The 22,899-nt window shown below is 48.2% G+C and overlaps 1 protein-coding gene across 1 annotated transcript in view; it reads right to left on the bottom strand.

The window, feature by feature from the left end:
* LOC140425495 (E3 ubiquitin-protein ligase znrf2-like) overlaps positions 1-22,899 on the bottom strand; it is a 268,417-nt gene that overhangs the window by 30,370 nt on the left and 215,148 nt on the right. The window contains exon 3 of the mRNA XM_072509822.1: positions 1,073-1,178. Coding sequence (XP_072365923.1) covers positions 1,073-1,178 — 106 coding nt within the window. The remainder of the gene's footprint in view (positions 1-1,072; positions 1,179-22,899) is intronic.

Here is a 22,899-nt window from a genome sequence, read left to right as displayed (position 1 = left end):
TTCTGGCTAACACTGGTTGAGCGGTATGGGGGTGGGTGGGGGAAGGACACAATTTGGTGGGGGGATAGATCTCAGGGGTCTCGAGGAGGAGGATACTTTCCTTAATGCTTTAATAGAAGACAAAACCATACAATTCTTTTTCCAATTTTCCACAATGTTTCAACTCCTGGTTGAGATACTCAATTTTGGAAATCAATGAAAGAACCTAATGGAACGAGCCAAAAGTACTAAATTCCTGGCCTACCCGGACTTTTATTGTAAAGTCTCTGCTGATGCCATGGATTAATCGTGGGCCAAAAGTGGGCAAAAGGGACTTGTTCCTAAACCACTAGCAACTGAGTAAAAGGTGGCCTAAGATAAGGTTTCCAACCCTCCCAGATTTCAGTGGAGCCTCCAGGATTTGAATATCAATCTCCTAGACATACTTGTGAGCAGCTCACCACTATCTTCTCAAGGTAATTAGGGTTGGGCAGCATACGTTGGCCTAGCCAGCGGAACCCACATCCCGTAAAAAATGGATAAAAAAGAAAATCCCAGTGAATTTAAAACAAAATTGCTTTTAAAAGTAATTATTTCTTTCATCCGAACACTTTCATTTATTACTTTAAAAAGACTATTGGAAATGGGTAAAGGGGCTGTTTGACTGAGAGCTTGGAGGCAGGAGGTCATGTTGGCTGCCCCAGCCCAATGTGATATGCCTGTGAAATTTGTCATCGACCGTTCTGGGAATGGGAGAACAAAGACAATGGGAAACAACTCTTTAAGAGAACTGCCAGTTTGAACAACCTTGGGCACAGTGTTTTGGGAGCAATTGGTATTTGCGGATTTGGTAATTGCAAATTTAACCATTTACACAGTGGTGTCTTGAAATGACATGCTCAAAATGTTCCATCTCAAAATGCACTGGTTATATTCAGAGGTTATCATTACTGCACCGTGGTTGATTGTGGAATTATAGTATTGAGAAAGCATTGGCAGGATCTTTATCAGAAGTCCCCTCCTGGGATACAAGAACACTTGACACCCCAAGGCACACGCTGCAGCCCTAATTTCAGCTCCTCAGCCCACTTACCCTTTGTGATAGATGCATAGACAAGGCAAGCGTGCGATGGTATCTCCCTGCTGCAGTTCTTCAAGGCATATTGCACATTCTCCAGTATCTTTACTCAGCACATCCTCTGCAGCAAAAACAAAACATAAATGGCATTACTGCAAGGAATTAAGCCATTGGTCATTAATGGGTTAATACTGATCCAGGTTTCTAGCAGCAGAGCCCCAAGCGCATGTGTGTAAGGAGAAGGCCCTGTTAATACAGAATTGCACAATCAGGATTAACTGCCCCTTAAGTAGATAAGGAACAGGTTCTGCAGGAACCAATGCCATCAATCTCATTAATACAATCTAATACTCCTTCGTATTACAAGATTGCATTGAATTAGCTTGTTGAAAGACCCCTGCATTCACGGGTACCATCTTTCTGCCTTAGGTGCACTATCAGAATGCATATATTTGTGTGTGTATGTGCAGATGTGCAAGTCCCACTCCAGAACTTGAGCATAAAAATCAAGGCTGACACAGTGTAGTTTTGAGCGAGTGATGCATGGTTGGAGACCGTTTGGATGAGACACTAAACCGAGGACCCAGTTGCCTGATCAGGTGGTTGGAAAAGACGCAATTGCACTATTTCCAGGAAGAGCAGGGGACCTTCCCTGGTGCCCTGATCAATATTTATTCCTCAACCAACATCATAAAGACAGATTATTTGAACATTACCGCATTGCGGCTTGTGGGAGTTTGTTATGCACAAACTGGTTATTGCATTTCCTACATTACAACAGGGCAGGATTCTCCCATCCCATCCACGGCTCTTTTGGTAGTGGGGGAGGGGGGGAAATGGAGAATCAGAAAGGAGCCAAAATGTTGGAAAGCTGCCAGCGTAAAATCAGGTTGCATTTCTCCCAGTGGCGGGTCAGTTTTCCCGGACTGGTGGCAGTCATTTGCATCTCAGGAATGTTCATTAAAATAGCTGCCCACTGACAGACATCCTGTCAGGCCTCCCGATCATGCATCAGACCAGCAAGAAATTACTTCAGTCTAAAACTCGATTGCTAAAGAGTGGTGTGCACAAGTGATCCTCAGTTCTCCAGAATTTGGGGTGAGTGCAACAACGTTCTGCTATCGTTCTGCGCTGCCCCAATAATTCCAAAAGGCATACTTGGGTCTGCAGAATTCATTCTCTTCCTTGCATGTCAGAGTGGCCCTTGGTTTAAAGGGATCTAGCGGCTGGCATGCATGCAGCACTTCCTGTATACTTGCTGGGCTCGTGTCAATATCACCGCTGGGAGAGTGCCCTTCCAAAGTGGGAGCTGGGTTCTGGTTGGGAGGAGGTGATTACATAGGGTCAGCACTGAGGGTGACTATGAGGTTCTTGGGTTTGTGCCCTCCATCTTCCTGCCCAGCTGGTCTTCATGGACAGCACCATGCTGCTGGACCCAAGGACCCTCCTGCATACCGTCTGGGATCAGTACTGCAACTGGAGTTGTGTTGGTTCATTAGTGAGAGAGATGATGTGGGTATAGAAATCAGGGAGAATGACTGTGATAAAATGAAAGCAATTAACATAGACAGAGAGGAGATTCCAAGTGGTCTGACAGGTTTAAAAGTTGATAGATCTCCAGGGCCAGTTGAAATGTATCCCAGGGCTGTTGAGTGAGGCAGGGGAGGAAATAGTAGGGGCACTGGCAATAATTTTCAATTCCTCTCTGACCACAGGAGAGGTGCCAGATGACTGGAGGTACCATTATTCAAGAAGGGAGGAAGGGATAAACCAGGAAACTACAGGCCATTCACTCTAACCCCAGTGCTGGGGAAGCTGTTGGAAGCAATTCTGAGAGACAGAGGGTGGGATTAATCAAGAACAGTCAGTACGGTTTTGCAAGGGGGTGGATGGTGGCGTAGTGGTATTGTCACTGGACTGGTGATCCAGTGACCCAGGATAATACACTGGGGACGAGGTTAGAATCCCGCAACCACAGATGGTGGAAATTGAATCCAATAAATATCTGGAATTAAAAGTCTAATAATGACCATCGATTGCCTTAAAAAAAACAGGTTCACTAATGTCCTTTAGGGAAGGAAATCTGTCATTCTTACCTGGTCTGGCCTACATGTGACTCCAAATCCACAGCAATATGGTTGACTCCTAAACCCTCTGAAATGGCCTAGCGAGCCACTCAGTTGAATCAAAACCGCTATGAAGTCAATAAAAAGGACAGTAACCGGTCGGACCAGCCAGCACTGGAAAGGACAGGGGCAAGCCCAGCCCTGTCGATCCTGCAAAGTCCTCCTTACTAACATCTGGGGACTCATGGCAAAATTGGGAGAGCTGTCTCACAGACTAGCCAAACAACACTCTGACATAGTCATACTGAGAGAAACATACTTTATAGATAATGTCCCAGACACCAATATCACCTTCCCAACGGCAGGACAGACCCAACAGAAATGGCAGCAGAGGTACACAGTCAGGAGGGAGTTGCCTTGGGAATCCTCAACACCAACTCCTGGACCCCATGAAGTCTCATGGCTTCAGGTCCAACATGGACAAGGAAACCTCCTGCTGATTACCACGCACCATTCACCCTCAGCTGATGAATCAGTACTCCTCCATGCTGAACACCACTTGGAGGAAGCACTGAGATGTGGTAAGGGTACAGAATGTACTCTGGGTGGGGGGCTTCAATGTCCATTACCCAGCTGGCCAGGTCCTAAAGGATATAGCTTCTAGACTGTGTCTTTGACAGGTGATGAGGAAACCAACAAGAGAAAAAAATGTACCAGACCACATCCTCACCAACCTGCCTGCTGCAAATGCATCTGTCCATGAGAGTAATGGTAGGAGTGACCACAGCACAGTCCTTGTGAGACAAAGTCCCATCTTCTCATTGAGGATACTATCCATTGTGTTGTGTGACACTACCACTGTGCTAAATGGATTAGATTAAGAACAGATCTAGCAACTGAAGACTGGGCATCCATGAGGGGCTGTGGGCCCTCAGCAGCAGCAGAATTGTATTCAACCACAATCTGCAACCTCATGGCTCGGCATATCGCCCACTCTATCATTACCACCAAGCCAGGGGATCAACCCTGATTCAATGAAGATGTGTCAACCTGGCGAAGCAACACAAGACTACTTGCATGCCAAACAACATAAGCAGCAAGTGATAGGCAGAGCTAAGCGATCCCACAACCAACAGATCAGATCTAAGCTCTGCAGTCCTGCCACATCCATATGCACCTATGATGTCAAGATATACAAGGTTATGGGTCAAGTGCTGGAAAATGGGATTAGAATAGTGAAGTGTTTTTTTTTACCGGTGCAGACAAAGGTCCGAAGTTCGACAGTGGATGAAGTGCAAGGTGAGTACTGGGGAGGGGGTGGGCATGGATGGAGTGCAAGGTGAGGACTCGGGTTGGGTTGAGGGCTCACACTGGCAGGGAGAGGGGCAAGGAGGTGGATGAAGCCCAAAAGGAGGGAAGCTGGATCCCGACAAGGTTACATGAAAAGCTCACAGACAAAGTGGTCAAAGAGATACCACATTGTTCATTGGAAGGGGTTACAGATGTGGTGGGACGAGGTCCAAGTAGGGCATGGACGCCCCACAGATGATGGGCTCGGGGCGGGGGGCGGGGGGGGGGGGGGGGGTGGATGATTGAATGATTGAATCACGGAATATACTTTGTCTTTAGGCTGCTAGCTTTTTGGTATTTTTGGTATGCTGGATTGGTATTTCAACGCGGTGCCGGAACCTTCGATCCCGCGATTCTCTCCGCAGGCAGACAAATCCGCTGCCGAACCGCCAGGTATCGCGGAGGCGAATGCGCCTGTACATAATTTGCGAGGTTCCTAGAGCAGCATCTGGCACGGGGTCCCACCATTCTGGCCAATGGCAATGGCACCGTCAGAGCTACCCGCACTTAATCTCTAAATGGGAGAATTCCACCCTACATTTAAAAAAAAAGGATACTCCTTTGGCTGTGACGTCCTTTGAGATATCAATGATAAACATGATATATATATAAATCTTTCGGTTTTTACTTCTGGATTTATACCTGCAGACACACATGAGGAGAGATCAGTGTAGGGATAACATTTTGCTCCGTGTATTTGCTGGTATAGCAAGAGTTAACTCTCTGTGAGCAGACCCTCTACTGTTACTCTACTGTTGACCCATACAAGTCACAATGCTATTGTGCGTCTGTTACCTATCCAAGAGCTCTCAGGAAGCAGCCACTACAGCAATGAACAGGCTGGGGAGCGTTTACTGAAAACACTTGCTGAACGACTCGATAAAATGGCGCCAGTAGAGGGGGCTGCCTCTCTCAGTTTTGTGCGGTGGGAGCTCAGGTCATATTCAGCAGCTCGTCTTTCAAAGCCACGGTGCAAGCAACCCAAACGAGACCAATGTATTCAGGGAGTCACTGATACTCAGCATTAAACCTGCCAGGTATCTGCAATAGGACGTGACTGACGAGTCAGCCACAAGAAAACCGAAATGTTGGACTCAGAATCACGATACATAAGGAACACAACACAACAAAGGGGAAGGTTTAAAGAAGGATTTTTACTGTTATTTTTCCATTGAGAATGAGCTGTTCCAACCACAATTTGTATTTGCATAGTACCTATTAAATAGCACAATATCCTAAAGACCTGCACAGTTAGCACCATCAGACAAAATTTGACATTGAGCCATCTAAGGGGATATCCGACCTGTGACCAAAGATAAAGAGGAATGTATTAAAGAGCGCTTGAAAAGAAGAAAGAGAGGCAGGGTGGGGGGGGAGAGAGGCAGGGGGGGGGGGGGAAGAGATGTGTGTCAATTGTACAATTATATAATGAGGAGAGGGTGGTGTACTGGCAATGTCACTAGACTAGTAATAAAGAGACCCAGGTTAATGCTCTGGGCACATGGGCTCAAATCCCACCATGGTAACTGGTGCAATTTACAATCAGCTCATAAATCTGGAATGAAGTCTCAGCATTGGTGATTGCGAAACTATCATCCATTGTTGTTTAAAATTATATTTTACCCTGATCTGACTGACATGTGACTTCAGTGTGGTTGATTCTGAGCTGCCCTCTGCAATGGTCCAGAAAGTCGCTAAATTCAAGGGCAATTATGTTTAGGGCAACAAATGCTGTCAATAACACCCACATCCATTGATGGAACAATGCGAAAAAATTAGGGCAAGTGAGGGAATTATTGGGCGCCATTTAACAGAAACATTTCTTAGCGTCATTTTGGGCCCGATTGGCGGGGTGTTCCTCGACAGCCACGTTGGTGAGATCACGGCCCATATTTAACAGCACTTAGTGCCGACAATGAGCCTGCACGAGCTTGTCGCCATTACTGGCTGTCTCGCCATCTGATTCGCAGTACTTGCACCCAGCTGCTCACTGCTAATAAGACAGGGCTGCTTTTAAACTCTCTGTGAGCATGCCCGCCTATGTCACTCTTCTGTTGACCCATACAAGTCACAATGCTATTGTGCGTCTGTTACCTATCCAAGAGCTCTACAGCAATGTTCACTCCCGGTCAACTCACAAGCATGGCAGCGCGCAGGCCTGCTCCTCGATTTGGCGATGCTGACCTGGACAGGCTTCTCGATGCTGTGAATGAGAGGCGGGGCATCCTGTTCCCCTGAAGGGGTCAGATGGTCAGCAGCAGGGTCACTAATAGCATCTGGGAGGCAGTGTCACGGTTGTCAGTGCAGGCAGGATGATATGGAGGACTACCGTCCAATGTCGGAAGAAGACCAACTACCTCCATTGAGCTGCAAGGGTTAAGTTACCACCTCTCTCCTGCCAGTCACCCCTCAATTCCCAACCTCTCCCCCCACAAATCACAAGCTGACACCTGGCACTCTCCCCACCTTCGATCTTCGTGCTTGTTCCTCAGAACCCCCTGGCATCCACCAGTACAACCCCTTCATGTCCAGCTGCGGTGCCTACACATGCCACCCACTATAGATCACCCTTGACCCATCAAGCATGCTGCTCACAATGCCCTCTCTTGGTCCCCACAGGAGAAGATAGCCCATAATAAGGGGGAAAGGGCTGACTGTGGTGGGGGCAGTGGGGGAGTTCCTTGGATCCGTGCAGTTTTCAGGCTTCAAAGTTTGCTTGAAATGCTATGTACTAATTATCCTCTGAGACATGTCACGTTTACCTTCGAGGTGCACTTGAGAGTTGAGAATACTTTATTTATTAAATGGTCAACAGTAACAAAGAGCCAGGTATCTTAGGAAAAATTGCCCTTCTTTCTGGCTACTGAAAAGGAAGGAAACAGCAACTGCAGCCTCCAGGCATCAGCAGCCACCAAACACAACCTGTAGCTGTGACAAGACTAATTTGTCATTTGCAATAGCCTTCAGCTGTGAAGCTAGAGGCCACTCACAGTCAAAGGGAGTGAAATTGACTTTCAGCATTGAAGTCACAGCAAGGCTCTGTGATGGAAGTGTTTGGTTGGACAGACAGGCAGCAGCTGGAGTTTCCCTGTTATCGATCTCCACAATATTTAAAGGTGGCTTGAAGGCCCAACAGACGCAAAGCCCCTCACCTCCCTGGCTCACCAGGACACCCGCCCTGGAGCGCTTCAGCCCTCCCCCGACCAAACCAACCCCCCCCCCCCCACCGAACACTACGGCAGCAGCTCCAGGGCCCTTGAGTTGCATGTCGTTAAATGGAAATGGCTACTCGCCTCCTCCGTTCCCCTCAGCAGCCATTGCGCCAGCTTCAGGTCTTTGAAAAGGAGTACTAAATGGCTCGTGTGACTTCCCGCTGGGGAGTCGGCTAATTCTCAGGAGACTGCTGCATTTGGCTTCAAAGTCGCGAATGAGATTGACATGAATGCAAATGAAGGTTAATGATATGCTCGTCATTTTTGAGCTACTTCCGGAACTTGTCATCGAGAGTGGGCCGGGTAAAGCCCAAACTGATTCGTGTCCGGCACAAATCGCAATTTTGGCCTTTCCCGCTATTTACCTGGAGCGCCCCGATCCACACCAGGCGCAACGCGGTGGTTAAATCGCGCCACTAGAGTTAAAGGCCGAAATGACTAAAGGCTTGGCCATGATTGGTGGTGTGAAGGATGTGGGGGATGCACAAGAAGCCAGGATGGGAGGAAGTGGAGAGTTCCTTGAGGATTGTAGGCGATTAGGTCATGGGAGGGGGTGAAGCTATGGAGTGATTTGATAGTGAGGGTGGACATTTTAAATTTGAGGCGTTGCTGGGCCAGGAGCTGTTGAAGATTACGGACAATGAGAGAATGATGCTTTGAGCGAGTGAGAATATGGTCAGCTGAATCTCATAATCCGTTACAGGAGTAAACTTTACGGAAGGATTTTGTTTTGGTGATTTTCTATTGGGAATGAATGATCACTGTTTGGGAGGCCCAATTTCAGGCTTTTATTATTAAGGCCAGGTTTCTTTGCTCAACTCGAGACATCGTGCTTTGGCCTTGGATCTCTGCCAAGTAGCTCATGTAGAATGGTGCGGCCAGGCCCCACCAGCTGGAGTGGGAGTAGGTGTTGACCGGGTTTGACCTGCTTCACCAGCTGAGCTGCCGGATTGGATCAGAAGCGGTTTAGTGAGGTGGTGAGATCATCCCAATCCCCGGCAGGGCAGATCAACAGAATGAAACAATCTTTGCACTGTTCACTTATTTCATGTGCATCACAGGCAGATGTTTAGGTTATAGTAACTGCCCAACTCCTTACTCTACATCTCTCTGCACACAAATCGGCCCATCTTAGTCATGGATCCAAACTAAGATGAATCAGGAGATCCAGTCGTAAATTCTGCTGCTGAGGATATCAGTATGACCAGCGACCACTAAGCGTGGTTACATACATTTCTTCCCATTACATCGACTCTTCAAACCACCGCCAGCTCATTGATGAAATGTCCTGTGGTGTTTGTGTGTCCTTCTAGCTCTTCCAGGTCTTTTATCTTTAAAAGCTCTCACTTTAATCTAAGTGACTTTGAAAAGCCTTTCGAATTAAAAGGGAGGTTCAAGGACGCAGTCTGTACAACAATCGTATATCCCTCGTACACCACCATCACTGGTACCTACAACCCAATCGCAGGACGACTCAGTCTCAGAGAAGGTCTATCGATTACAGTGTATCTTTGCAACATGACAAGACATATTCCAGCAATAAGGAGGCCATTCTGCCCCTTGATCGTGTACTCCATCAGTCAGTTAGATCATGGTTGATCGGATCTCTGATTCATAGCCATTAACTAACAAAAATTCACCATTTATAATAATAATCTTTATTGTCACAAGTAGGCTGACGTTAACACTGCAATGAAGTTACTGTGAAAAGCCCCTAGTCGCACTGTATTGTGTGTGTATGTGTCCATATGGGTAGGAATTTCCCGCCGGTCCACCGGCAGGACCTTCCAGCCCCACTGACAACAAGCCCCCACCCTGGGTTCCCCAGCAGTGGAGAGTGCAAACAATGGGAAACCCCGTTGATAGTGGCAGGACTGGAAGGTCTCGCTGCCGGTCAGTAAGGGGCTCCCCCCGGCCGCCAAAAATGCTGTGAGGGAGGGAGCAGAAAACCCCAACCCACGTGTCTGTATGTGCTGAATATAATCAGATAAGTGTGTGTATATTTATTACCTAAGTGTATATGTCTATATTACCTATACATGTATGTGCATGTATTTCATATATACATTTATATGTGTGTATAGGTATTTAAAATTTGTGTTTGTGGTCAGTTCAGGAAATTTTCCATAATCCGTCACTAAATCAATGATTCAGATGACACCACGGAATAGGATTTTGGGACCAGTTACACAGGCTGATATTATTCCTTTACTTCCATAATTTCATGGCACTGGCATGGATTGTAATACTTGCACTACAGAGCCCAATGTGATCGACTAACAGCAATGAATGGCGTGAGGGTGGGGGCTGCGGGGTGAAACCTTGGACCGTTCTCATGTAATAACACTCACAGGGCCCATGGGGATACCCTAATCGATCTTCACGTGGGACTGGTGGAATACAAGCAAGTGGGCGGAGGGCAGCCCAGCTGGGACTTGTTACCGGGCTATGTAAAAGCCGGCCTGGTCAGGGACCGGTATTTTGGTAGTCCCGGCGGGGGCTTATTGTGTGTACGTCGCCATAGTGGCCATTTTCTATGACTACAATAAACTCGCACTTATTCATCTATGAAGGCCTTCTGGGTCTTCACTTTCAGGTTACTGCACATACTGACTGCTGTCTGGGGTATACAAGATTTCTTAGCTTCAAGCATCTCCCAACTGTTTCATTGAGAGTAATGGCCCAGGTCAGACATTAGGAGACATGTTGCCAAGGCACTGACTGGGAGACGTCCCCCTGTATGGGACAATTAAACACGAATTGGCCTTGGAGGTAGTGCAGAAGGATAAATTGCAAGGACATGTTATACAAATGTAGCTTGCATTTCCTTGCATTTGGAAGGCGGCTGGTGATATCACTGGATAATCTCAATTGGTGGAGCATCATGAGAATGGATACCTCAAGCGACCAATGGCAATCCTGTGTGGGTGGGGCAGTGGGAGATCATGCGATAAAACTTCCAGGTATACACCCAACATAAGTGGGACTGAAGTGCTGTCAAGGCATTGCTCACTCAGGTTAAAGCCTTGGCACCGTGAGAGTGCAGGGGCATCTTACACAAAGTCATCCTAATCCACTGACATGCTTCACTGGCATTTGCAACGCACACTGGTATTGAAAAGAGGAACTGGGCCAAGAAAATTCACTTTGAAAGCTCCCCATTTCTGCTTTGCCTTAAGTAGAATGGAGTGGGACGATTAAGAAAAGTAGCAAATGTCAAACACTCTCTCTTCTCCCTTTCAGCTCATTTCCTGTAAGCTTTGCAAAAAAATTAATAAAAGAGGAAGCCGCCTGGTGAAAGGAAAATGCATTCGGCTTAAATATAGCCAACCGTAGCTTGAAAGGGGAAGTCAAGAGCGGAGGAGTCGGGTTTATCTTCTCATTGAAAAGACTACCAAAATGAAATGAGATCAGAAAATAAAAATGTGAGAAAAGGCCATTCAGCCCTGTACCCCATTCCTTCCACAGTCGAGAGCGGACTCCCCACTCGCGGACGCTTCCCTCTCAACCAGCTTGTGCCTGGTTTGTTTATAACAGCTGCACGTGACTAGCTTGCCGAGAACAGGGCCCAGGCAGCTGAAAACAACGCCAAAGTGTGCTGCTCAAAGCTATGACGGAGCTGGCTGAAGTAGTGGTCACAGTGCAAATCGATTTTGGAATTGCTTACATTAATAGCACGGGTCTGTTCCCTGGCTGGCTTTGAACTAACCACTGCATTATTGATGCCACAATTACATGTTGTGATATAGGAGCTACACAAGGAACCTCAAAAACACCAAGATGAGAACAAGAATTAATCTTGTGATACAAATTTCAAACTGGATTATCAAGTTTATCCTGTTGAATGCAGAATTTTTAGGATTTCTCAAAAATGAATGTTTCTTGTGATTTTCAATTCTCTTGAAGATTTTTTTTTTTTTAAAAAGAAGCAATTTTTGCCCTTTACTCCGTTCATGTTCTCCCCCACCCTCCACCTTATCTCATCCTCCAAAAGATAAAGTCAACCTCCATTGGCCATTTGTATCATTTTGTTCCAGTTGGTAGTTCTCTTGTCTCTGAGTCAGAAGGTTGTGGGTTCAAGTCCCCACCCTGGGGCATATAGTCCAGGCTGATTCTACACTGCAGTAAAGTGAGGGCGTACTGTTTCTTGGAGTTAGATGAGGAGGGTACAGGAGGAGGCAGTGGGATAGTGGTACTGTCACTGAAATAGTAAACCAGAGACCCAGAGTAATGCTCTGGAGACCCGGTTTCAAATCCCACCACGGCAGATGGTGAAATTCGAATTCAGTAAAAATCTGGAATTAAAAGCCTAATGATGACCATGAAATGATGGTCATAAAAATACCCCCATCTGGTTCACTAATGTCTTTATGGAAGGAAATCTGCCATCCTTATTTGGTCTGTCCGACAAGTGACTGAGGGATGGGCAATAAATGCTGGCCCGGTCGGTGACACCCACATCCCATGAATGAATTTTTAAAAAAAGGCCATCTTTGCCATGCGGGTGCGAATAAAAGGTTCCAACATACTATTTCTAAGGAGAGCAGGTGTCCTAATCAATGGCTAACCCTCAATCAGTGCTGGGCACACATGTTGGTGCATTGCCACCAAACCACCTTTCCTTCCTTTCCAGAAAGCACATTATCACATTGAGGTGAATTAAAGGCAAAGTCCCCGACAAGTGGCATTGTCAGAAACAATACTACAGAGAACTGCTCCAACTTACAAAAGGGGAGAAGTGCCTGAACTGTGGTCATGTTACATATTGATCTGGGGAACTCTATTACATTAATAGCGTGGGGCTGTGTTGCCCAACTGGTTTCAAACTAAACAATACTTTACTGATTTTTTAATGCAAATTCACATGGAAGCTGTGTTCGTCTTGAGTAATGTGCAAGAGAAGACTGGAGATTCAACGACACCTTGAGGCTCCACCACATTTTTCTCTGGCCAATCTGGTTTCGCTGACAGAAAAAAATATATATTCCATTCCTCCGTGCTCTCATTTCAATTCAATCAACATCAAAAAAATGTCCTGCCTTGATAAACACCTATCTGATCCACCCACAGGCCAGCAGATGGAATCTGATCACTTGGACTTCACTGCTGCCATTTAAATCCAACACTGCATCATCTCTTTTCATTACAAAGGCATCCGTCACTAGGGGGGGGGGGGGAGGGGGGGGGGGGGGGGAATGTTCTGCTGACGAGGGAGGGACTTGGGCTAACGGACTGAGAGGAGGTTGGGGGCAGAGGCTGCCTGGGGGCGGACCGGTGGAGGCGCGGAGCATGGGCTGGAGGCGGGCCCTAAAAAGGGGATGGCTGATCGGCGGAGTGGGGGAGGCAATGAGCCCCCCAACTAGGCTGATCACCTGGAATGTTCGAGGTTAAATGGGCCGGTCAAGAGGGCACGTGTGTTTGCGCATCTTAGGGGATTGAAGGCGGACGTGGTAATGTTGCAGGTGATGCACCTTAGAGTAACTGACCAGATTAGATTGAGGTCTTTCACTCAGGACTAGTCTCAAAGTCTAGAGGGGTCGCGATCCTGATCAATAAGTGGGTGGTGTTTGAGGCGGGTAGAATAGTTTCGGATGTGGGAGATCGGTACATTATGGTCAGTGGGAAACTGGAGGAGGTGCAGGTGGTATTAGTAAATGTGTATGTGCCAAATTGGGATGATGTGGAGTTTATAAAGAGGATGCTGGGGAAGATACCAGACCTGGACTCGCACAGGTTGGTCATGGGAGGGGACTTCAACACAGTTATTGACCCTGGCTTGGATCGGTCAAGCTCGAAAACGGGCAGGGTGCCAGCAATGGCAAAGGAACTAAAAGGGTTCATGGAGCAGATGGGGGGGGGGTTGGGGGTTGATCTATGGAGATTGGGGAGCCGAGGGTGAAAGAGTTCTCCTTTTACTCACACGTGCATAACGTGTACTCCCGGATTGATTTCTTTATTTTGAGCAGGGCCTTACTGGCAGGGGTGATGGACACAGGGTACTCGGCGATCACAATCTCAGACCATGCCCCGCACTGGGTTGACCTACAGGTTAGTAAAGACAGTAACCAGCGCCCGCATTGGAGGTTAGATGTGGGACTTTTGGCTGACGAAGGGGTGTGTGAGTGGCTGAGGAAATGTATTCAGAACTACCTGCAGGTCACGACATGGGGGAAATTTCAGCAGCGTGGTCTGGGAAGCACTGAAGGCGGTGGTCAGAGGGGAGCTAATCTCGATACGGGCCCATAGAGAGAAGGTGGACAGGGCAGAGACGGACCGACTGGTAAAGGAGATACTACAGATCGATAGCAGGCATGCGAAGACCCCAGAGGCAGGGCTTTTAAGGGAATGGCAGAGGCTACAGGCAGAGTTCGGCTTGTTAACCACAGGGAGGGCGGTGGAGCAGCTGAGAAAGGCGAGGGGGGCGATCTATGAGCATGGAGAGAAGGCCAGCAGAATGCTTGCACAGCAGCTTAGAAAGAGGGAGGAAGCCAGGGAGATAGGGAAAGTAAATGACGGAGATGGGAACCTGGTTGGAGATTCAGCAGAGATGAATAAGGCGTTTAGGGATTTCTACAGTAGGCTGTACAGGTCTGAACCCCTACGGGGCCGGAGGGGATGAGGCACTTCTTGGAGGGGCTGAAATTCCCAAAGGTGGACGGGGAGCTGATAGAAGGGCTGGAGACCCCGATCGGGTTGGAAGAGACAGCGGAGGGTCTGAAGGCCATGCAGGCGGGTAAAGCCCCGGGGCCGGACGGGTACCCAGTGGAGTTTTATAAAAAGTTCTCTGGGATATTGGGGCCGGTGTTGATGAGGATGTTCAATGAGGCAAGGGAAAGAGCAGAGCTGCCCCGATGATGTCACAGGCCATGATTTCACAAGTTCTGAAGCGGGACAAGAACCCGGAGCTGTGTGGGTCCTACAGGCTGATATCACTGTTGAATGTGGATGCCAAATTGCTGGCCAAAGTTTTGTCCTCCAGGATTGAGGATTGTGTTCTGGACGTTATTGGGGAGGACCAGATGTTGTTTGTTAAGGGTAGGCAGTTTGTGGCCAATGTAAGAAGGTTGTTAAACGTGATCATGATGCCCCCGGAAGGTACGGAGGTGGAGGTAGTGATCGCAATGGATGCAGCAAAGGCTTTTGATCGGGTAGAATGCGATCATCTGTGGGAGGTACTGGGATGGTTCGGATTTGGGCGGGGCTTTATTGACTGGGTCAGGTTGCTGTATCAGGCTCCTGTGGCAAGCGTACGGACGTCTAGGACAACATTGGACTATTTTAGACTGCACCAGGGGACGAGACAGGGATGCCCCCTCTCCTCACTGTTGTTCGCGCTAGCTATAGAGCCGTTGGCAATTGCTCTGAGAGCCTCAAGGGGCTGGACTGGGGGTGGGTGGGGGGGGGGGGGGGGGGGGGGGAGCACAGACCCAATAGAGGGGATGGAAGAAATCATGAGGATTCTAGGGAAATTTGGCCGGTTTTCGGGGTCGAAGTTAAATATGGGGAAAAGTGAGATGTTTGCGATCCAGGCGAGGGGACAGGAGAAGCGATTGGGGGAGCTGCCGTTTAGATTAGTAGGGGGAAGCTTTAGGTACCTAGGCATTCAAGTGACGCTGGAATCGGACCGGCTGCATAAATTAAATCTGGCCCGACTTGTAGACCAAATGAAGGACGGTTTTCGGAGATGGGACGCGCTCCCGTTGTCACTGGCTGGGAGGGTGCAGACGATGAAGATGACGGTCCTCCCGAGATTCCTGTTTGTATTTCCCCATCTTTATTCCGCGGTCCTTTTTTAAACGGGTCACAAATTGATCACTGGCTTCTTTTGGGCGGGCAAGACCCCGCGAGTAAGGAAGGTAATGCTTGAGCGGAGCCGGGAGAGGGCAGGCTGGCGCTGCCAAATTTTAGTAACTATTACTGGGGGCGAATATAGCCATGATCAGGAAGTGGGTGGTGGGGGAGGGGTCGGCATGGGAGCGTATGGAGGCGGCTTCATGCAAGGGCACCAGTCTGGGGGCGTTGGTAACTGCGCCTCTGCCGTTCCCACCGGCACGGTACTCTACCAGCCCCGTGGTGGTGGCGGCCCTGAGAGTCTTGGGGCAATGGAAGAGACATGTGGGAGCAGAGGGAGCATCGGTCTGGTCCCCAATCTGTAATAATCACCGGTTTGCCCCGGGAAGTATGGATGGGGGGTTCCAGATATGGCGGAGAGCAGGGATTGAGAGGATGGGGGATATGTTTATAGAGGGGAGCTTTCCGAGTATGAGGGCATGGAGGAAAAGTTTGGGTTGGCGAGGGGAAACAAATTCAGGTATCTGCAGGTGCGGGATTTCCTACATAAACAGGTGTCAACCTTTCCGCTCCTATCGCTAAGGGGGATTCAGGACAGGGTAACTTCCAGAGGGTGGGTAGGAGACGGGAGCGTCTCGGACATTTACAAGGAACTTATGGGGTCAAAGGAGACGCAGACCGAGGACCTGAAGCACAAATGGGAGGAGGGGCTGGGAGGAGAGATCGAGGATGGTCTATGGGCGGACGTGTTGAGTAGTGTTAATGCGTCCGCAACATGTGCCAGGCTCAACCTGATACAATTCAAGTTCGTTCATCGGGCTCACATGACAGTGGCCCGGATGAGCAGATTCTTTGGGGTGGAAGACAGGTGCACAAAATGTGCAGGAGGACCAGCGAGCCACGTCCACATGTTCTGGGCATGTCCGTAGCTTAGGGGATTTTGGCAGGGATTTGCTGATGTCATGTCCACGGTGTTAAAAACAAGGGTGGTGCTGAGTCCAGAGGTGGCGATTTTCAGGGTGTCGGAAGACCCAGGAATCCAGGAGGAGAAAGAGGCAGACGTTCTGGCCTTTGCTTCCCTGGTAGCCCGGAGACGGATACTATTAGCTTGGAGAGACTCAAAGCCCCCGAAGTCGGAGACCTGGCTATCAGGCATGGCTAGCTTTCTCTGTCTGGAGAAAATCAAGTTCGCTTTGAGAGGGTCACTGTTAGGGTTCGCCCGGAGATGGCAACCGTTCGTCGACTTCTTCGCGGAAAATTAATCGTCAGCAGAAGGGGGGGGGAGGGGGGGGGGAGGTTAGTTTACCTTAGAGTAGGGGGTTAATAAAGGTGGGACCTATAAGAGAGGGAGACAGTCTTTGCACTATGTTTATAGTTTCATGTACATTGTTTGTTTATTTTGTTGTTGTTACAATACCAAAAATACCTCAATAAAATGTTTATTAAAAAAAAAAAAAGGCATCCCTCTTTTTAGGACAGGCAAATTAAAAATGAACCTAGAAGGAGTCAAATCACATTACGCACTGTCTGACCCTGGTAGTAAAAAGCAAATCACATTCTGCACAACTCTAATCTCTCCCACTGTGGTCAGAGTCCAACCCGGTTAGTCTAGCTCTCACCTGAAGAGCACTCAGTTCACTCCAATGGTGCTTAATCGCAGCAATATGAGGTAAGAGAATTACGTGAAATGCACAGCACAGAAAAAGGCCATTCAGCCCACTGATCTATACAGCCTCGTCCTGTACCTTCTTCATCTGATTCCATCAGTCCAGCCATCCATTTTCTTTCTCCCTCGCGTACATTTTTTGTGGTAGCCAGTTCTACGTTGTAATCATTCTCAGTGAAGAATTACCTTGCGGGATTTATTGTCTAATATTGTCTCAAAAAGAAAACATCCTCTCTCGGCCTACCCTATCAAACCCCAACATGAATGCAAAATCCCCCAGTAGATCCTGTGACTTTATCATAAATGTAAGATCTGCAAGGGTTAATGAAACGTCTAAACAACCACTAGAGGGAGCTAGGTTTACAAGTATACAAGACATTAATGTGGGGCCTTGTGGGGAGAGAGGTGGAGGAGAAAGCTAGAGAACTGACTGAAGGAAAGATAGTGTAAGTGAGAGCAGATTATAGTTAATGTAATAGTGTAGAGATTAGTAGATGAGTGAAGATTATATGCTTTATTATCAACTGTGAATTATTAGTAAATTTGAGTAGGTGTCGAATCCAAATAAGTAGTGTTAATAAATGTATAGCTTTGTTCAATTTAAAGCTATTTGTGGTCTTTGTAAACGCTACTCCAACCATCCTAAAATTAGCAACACAAAGAACACCACAGACCCCTTAGTGCTATTTATCCACCGCACTTATGACCTGGGTTTTCCATCCTCAAATGAAGAGATTTACATCACCACACAGAGCCTGCTCTACAGCCTCACTTGGTGTAAGAGCCAAGTCTGATTGCTAGGATTACAACGGCACGGTATTACATGATGCTGTGTGCTTACTGTCCGCATAAACAAATGTAATCAAATATAGTACTGGCAGCACACAAACAACAAGAGTTCCTGAAATATCCCAAAATGTTGATTGAAATTTTCGGCTGTAAATTATAACCAGCTGTATTCCCACCGCATGCACCCACCGCTCCCCCCACCGACCGAGTCGGCATCAACATCTCCCCTGCACTGCAACAGGCCGAGATGTTGTTTCTACTCAAGGGTCGTTCTACCATCAACACATCAGGAGGCACCATTGAATAATAATGATCTTTATTACTATCACGGGTAGGCTTACATGAACACTGCAATGAAATTACTGTGAAAATCCTGCACAGCTGTTGTAAAAAGATAAACTGGTTGAGTATACTGGCCCAGATCTACTGATCTCGGAAAGTTAGAACTTCCATTGGCCAATTTCCCTGCTCCCCAGGACCTTCTGTAAATGCATCCGTCTTAGTTAGAGGAGGGGACTTCGGACAGTTCTGATTCTAACTCCTGGGGCTTGCAGAACATGGCTCCCAATCACACTGACAAGTATCCCCCACATCCCGACTAGCCCTCCTGACTCTTTCCCCAGCTACCGGCCCGATCCGACTACCTCCATGACCTTACTAGCTCCCCCCCAACCCAACCACCTCTCCTGCCCCACCTCCTCACCTCACCCACCTGCCACCCTACCCATTCACCCCCATTCACTAACATTCACACTGGACATTGTCATGAGAATGTGGGTTCTCTAAACCCTGGCCCATAACAAATATTTAAACTTACCATAAGGCAATTTGTGACATAAAACGCTGTCATGTCCTGTCTTACGTCTCCTCTGCAGCGCTGAGATGGAACTCTTTCAAGGATGCTGTGCTCCATATCTCTGAGAAGGCCGGGCTTGGAACACCTGGCAAGAAATGAGGAGTAGCGCAAGGGTGGAAAGAAAGTCTGAGTGGATTGGCAATCTGATGATGGGGTGCGATTCAATGGGGGAAAAAAATTTATGTCCGGGTTTTGGCCATGTTTAGCGGAGTGTTTGTTGCGACTGCAGCACCGAGTAACACGTCGCTATTCAACGGCACTCTGCTGTTTGTTACGGCCTCGGGGACTTCTCTCTGTTGAAGCCGCACGCAAGTCATTTTCTGCTGGAGAGCTTAGCAGCAAAGGCTCCTTGCAGATCGTACGCCATTTTGGGTGGCTGTCCCTATCTTCTCCCACCCCTCCACGTTTTGGTCCCCCCAACCTAAGGGAGGCCACGAGAACACCCCCTCATCACCCCCACCACCCTCCTCCTTGTAAGGCTCTCTGGGCCCGATCCATGACAGTGCCAACCTTCCACCCAAGCACCCTGGCACTGTCATCTCGCCAGCCTTGCAGTGCCCCTGCCAGGATGCCCAGGTGGCATTCCCAGGCTGACAGACTGTCAGTGCCAAGGTGCCTGTGTGCCAAGGGGGAGTGCCAGGGTGCCACCCTACCCTGTCCCTGACCACTCAGCAGTCTCTAATAGCTTGGGAGACCTCCCCAGGTGCTATTATATCTGGTCCACATTTTTGGAACCCAGTACCAAACGGCGCCCTGGCGAGGTCTCCCAGGTGCGGTGACCCTTCACCTTAAAAACAAAGCACAGCACCAACAAAATTCAAATCTGGATTTCCCAGAGGGGGACTATCACTGCAGCCAGCAACACCTCCCCCTTTTCAATCAGAATGCATCACTACGGAATACTGAAAATTAAGATGTTCTTAATGCAAACCTCAAAAGGGTTCATCTTTCAAGACTTAATCACAAAAACGAAGAGACTTAACAGCTTCATGGAAAATGCAGAGAAAGATATATTCAAATACTTGCATTTATTTAGCATCTTTTGCATTGAACAGGTTAGGGCTGGCCCAGTGGTAATTGCTCTCGCATCCGATGCCTGACATTTCCAGAATTACTCACTTCGAGGTTGGCCAAGAAACCCGTGGTTTAGTTAAGAGCTTGTTGGCAAAGCACCAGCTAGATGTAAACAAGTCAGGGCGGTGCTAAAGGCTTACTGAGGGGGCCCGGCACAGTTGCGGTGAAGTTACACAAGGCCCTGGCGTGCCTCTAGCTGAATCCTGTTTGTGGTTTCGACAAAACCTATTTCCAAATCCACAGCTGTGTGAATGCAGACAGTTCGCTCCTGGCCAGGAATGCAGCTGCACAAGCTGGTCATGTTGTTCCATCTTCAGCAGGGTCCAGATGTTCTTCTTGACAGGGCCAAACCACTGGACAAAATCGGAGTTACTTTGGGGTTGCCTTTAGTCTCAGGGACATCCTGGTTGGATGCCTTCCCTCGAAGGTTTCACCCTATGATCTCCCATCTCCAACTGCCTCACCTAGTCAAACAATCCTTTTTTTCCCTCCGCAATCCCCACCACCACCACCCTCCCCACATCCCCCGTTTCCAATATTCTCGAACTGATAAGCAGCGGTCAAAGAAGATGGAGAAAAAAAGGAAAAACTTATTTTTAACATTAATGTTTTTTCTCTCGGAGCTGCTCACAGTAGTGTTCAGAAGAATAATCTTTAATTCCTGAAGCTTCCAGGAGAACCCTGGAAGGTTGCCAATCCTATTCAGCAGCGAAGCACGAGTGACTGGAGCAAGAATTTGGAAGTATGTCGAGAGGAGGGGATTTCCCAGATGATTGGGAGGAGGCAATTCAGCACTTGGGAATGCGAGACATCAGGGAGATCTCACAGGGTGGGGTGAGGGGACTAAGTTGGCAGGACCATGGGCAATGGATGTCCTCAGGTTGTAAAGACCATTTTCTTAGCTATGTTCAAACCAATCACCGGAGAAAATGATAACGACTGCAAAAAATGGGATCACTAGCACCGTAGTGGGGCATAGGTACTTAAGTAGGGATCATAGAACAAGGATCATTCCAATGTACACATGGTGCTTATGTAGTGTGCACCCACCCAGGAGGAAAAAAACCTGTAAAAATGGAGAAGGAATACTGGCCTGAACTGGTCCTGTATACTTTAAAATGAAATGCCGGTACAAACTGGGAAATAATACTGGCCTGAACTGTTTTTTCCTATTGGGCAGCTGACTTTTTGTTTGCCACCAAGCTGTTTCTGGTTGAAATTTTAGCTGTGTCCTCCCAATTTATCATAGATTATCATAGAATTTACAGTGCAGAAGGAGGCCATTCGGCCCATCGAGTCTGCACCGGCTCTTGGAAAGAGCATCCTACCCAAGGTCAACACCTCCACACCCTATCCCCATAACCCAGTAACTCCACCCAACACTAAGGGCAATTTTGGACACTAAGGGCAATTTATCATGGCCAATCCACCTAACCTGCACATCTTTGGACTGTGGGAGGAAACCGGAGCACCCGGAGGAAACCCACGCACACACAGGGAAGTTGTGCAGACTCCGCACAGACAGTGACCCAAGCCGGAATCGAACCTTGGACCCTGGAGCTGTGAAGCAATTGTGCTATCCACAATGCTCCCGTGCTGCCCCTTATCACCAGGTAATTGATGACTCTGCAAACAAATGACATTGGTTTGCACTCGAAGCTGAGCTTGGGGTAACAGATGAGGCTGAGAGCTGATTACATGCTATCAGGCTTGTGGCAGCAGTCCTGTTACCACAGCAGCTGCAATGTTTGCCCACTGCCAGTACGGTATGCTTACCTTCAGGTTAGCACATAAACAGGACCGCAGTATCAACCATGTTCAGGTGGAAACAACAGGCTTTGAAGCAAACACAAAATCAAAGTGTAGAATCATGGAATCCCTCCAGTGCAGAAGGAGGCCATTCGGCCCATTGAGTCTGCACCAACCCTCGAAAGAGCACCCCGCCAATGCCCACTCCCCCGCCCACCCAGTCCTATCCCCCACAACCCAGTGTACATCCTTGGACACTAAGGGGCAATTTACCATCGCCAATCCACCTAACCTGCACATCTTTGGGTTGTGGGAGGAAACCCGAGCACGCGGAGGAAACCCACGCAGACACGGGGAGAATGTGCAAACCCCACACAGACAGACACCCGAGGTAGGAATCGAACCCGGGTCTCTGGCGATGTGAGGCATCAGTGCTAACCCCTGTGCCACCGTGCGATACAAAATGGCTGTGCCCACATGGGAATAGACTCCCACAGTCACACGAGAGCAATAACATCTAATGACCCACAGGACAAGGTGACGGTTCTTGACAAAGCATAACACTTATAAAAGGCTTGTTTTTATATAACATTTTGCGCAACCTCCAGACATCTCAGAGCACTTTACAACTCATGTCTCTAAAGTGACCCAAGTGCCCACTTGTGACTCAGTGTTACAGCTGGCATCTAAGAGCTCAGACAATGCATTTTATAGGCTTCCAGCCAAGTCCTTTCCCCATTCACTCTGCCAAGTTACTGCTCACAGTCGTTCACTTCGGCAGAACAATGACATCAGCCCTGCTGTGTCTGAGAGAACGAGATTGCATTTTATGAAGGTCAGATCCTGCTGAGTCACCTCGATGGAAGACAGAAAAAAAGCAGGTTCATCACAGGTTTGGTCCGGATGGTTTGTGTAACACTTTGATCATTTCAGCTCTAAGCAGCTTATTGTACACGCTCCTACCTTAGTATAACTGATTCCTTCCCAGTTTTCAAGCCCCACTCGGACGATTTGAACCCTTCATGATCCGGGCGCAAGCACTAAGGGAGTGCTGAATTGCCGGGAATGCCATCCTTCAGAGGAGATGTCAAACCTGTCATAATATGCATCCATGCACATCATGAGGTAAAGACAGGCAGTGATAGACCCCCAGGTTACCCAATCAACACACAGGACAGAACACAACCAATCACCAGACAGAACACTAGAGGGGGGCTTCCTACTATAAAACACATGAGGCATCAGCACTCCGCCTCTTTCCACTGGTGACAACTGTAGTGACAGTCAGG

This window comes from Scyliorhinus torazame, chromosome 6 (assembly GCF_047496885.1).
Source record: "Scyliorhinus torazame isolate Kashiwa2021f chromosome 6, sScyTor2.1, whole genome shotgun sequence".
NCBI lineage: Eukaryota > Metazoa > Chordata > Chondrichthyes > Carcharhiniformes > Scyliorhinidae > Scyliorhinus > Scyliorhinus torazame.
Note: the sequence above shows the minus strand (reverse complement) of the source record. Positions and strands in the feature narration are given on the sequence as shown.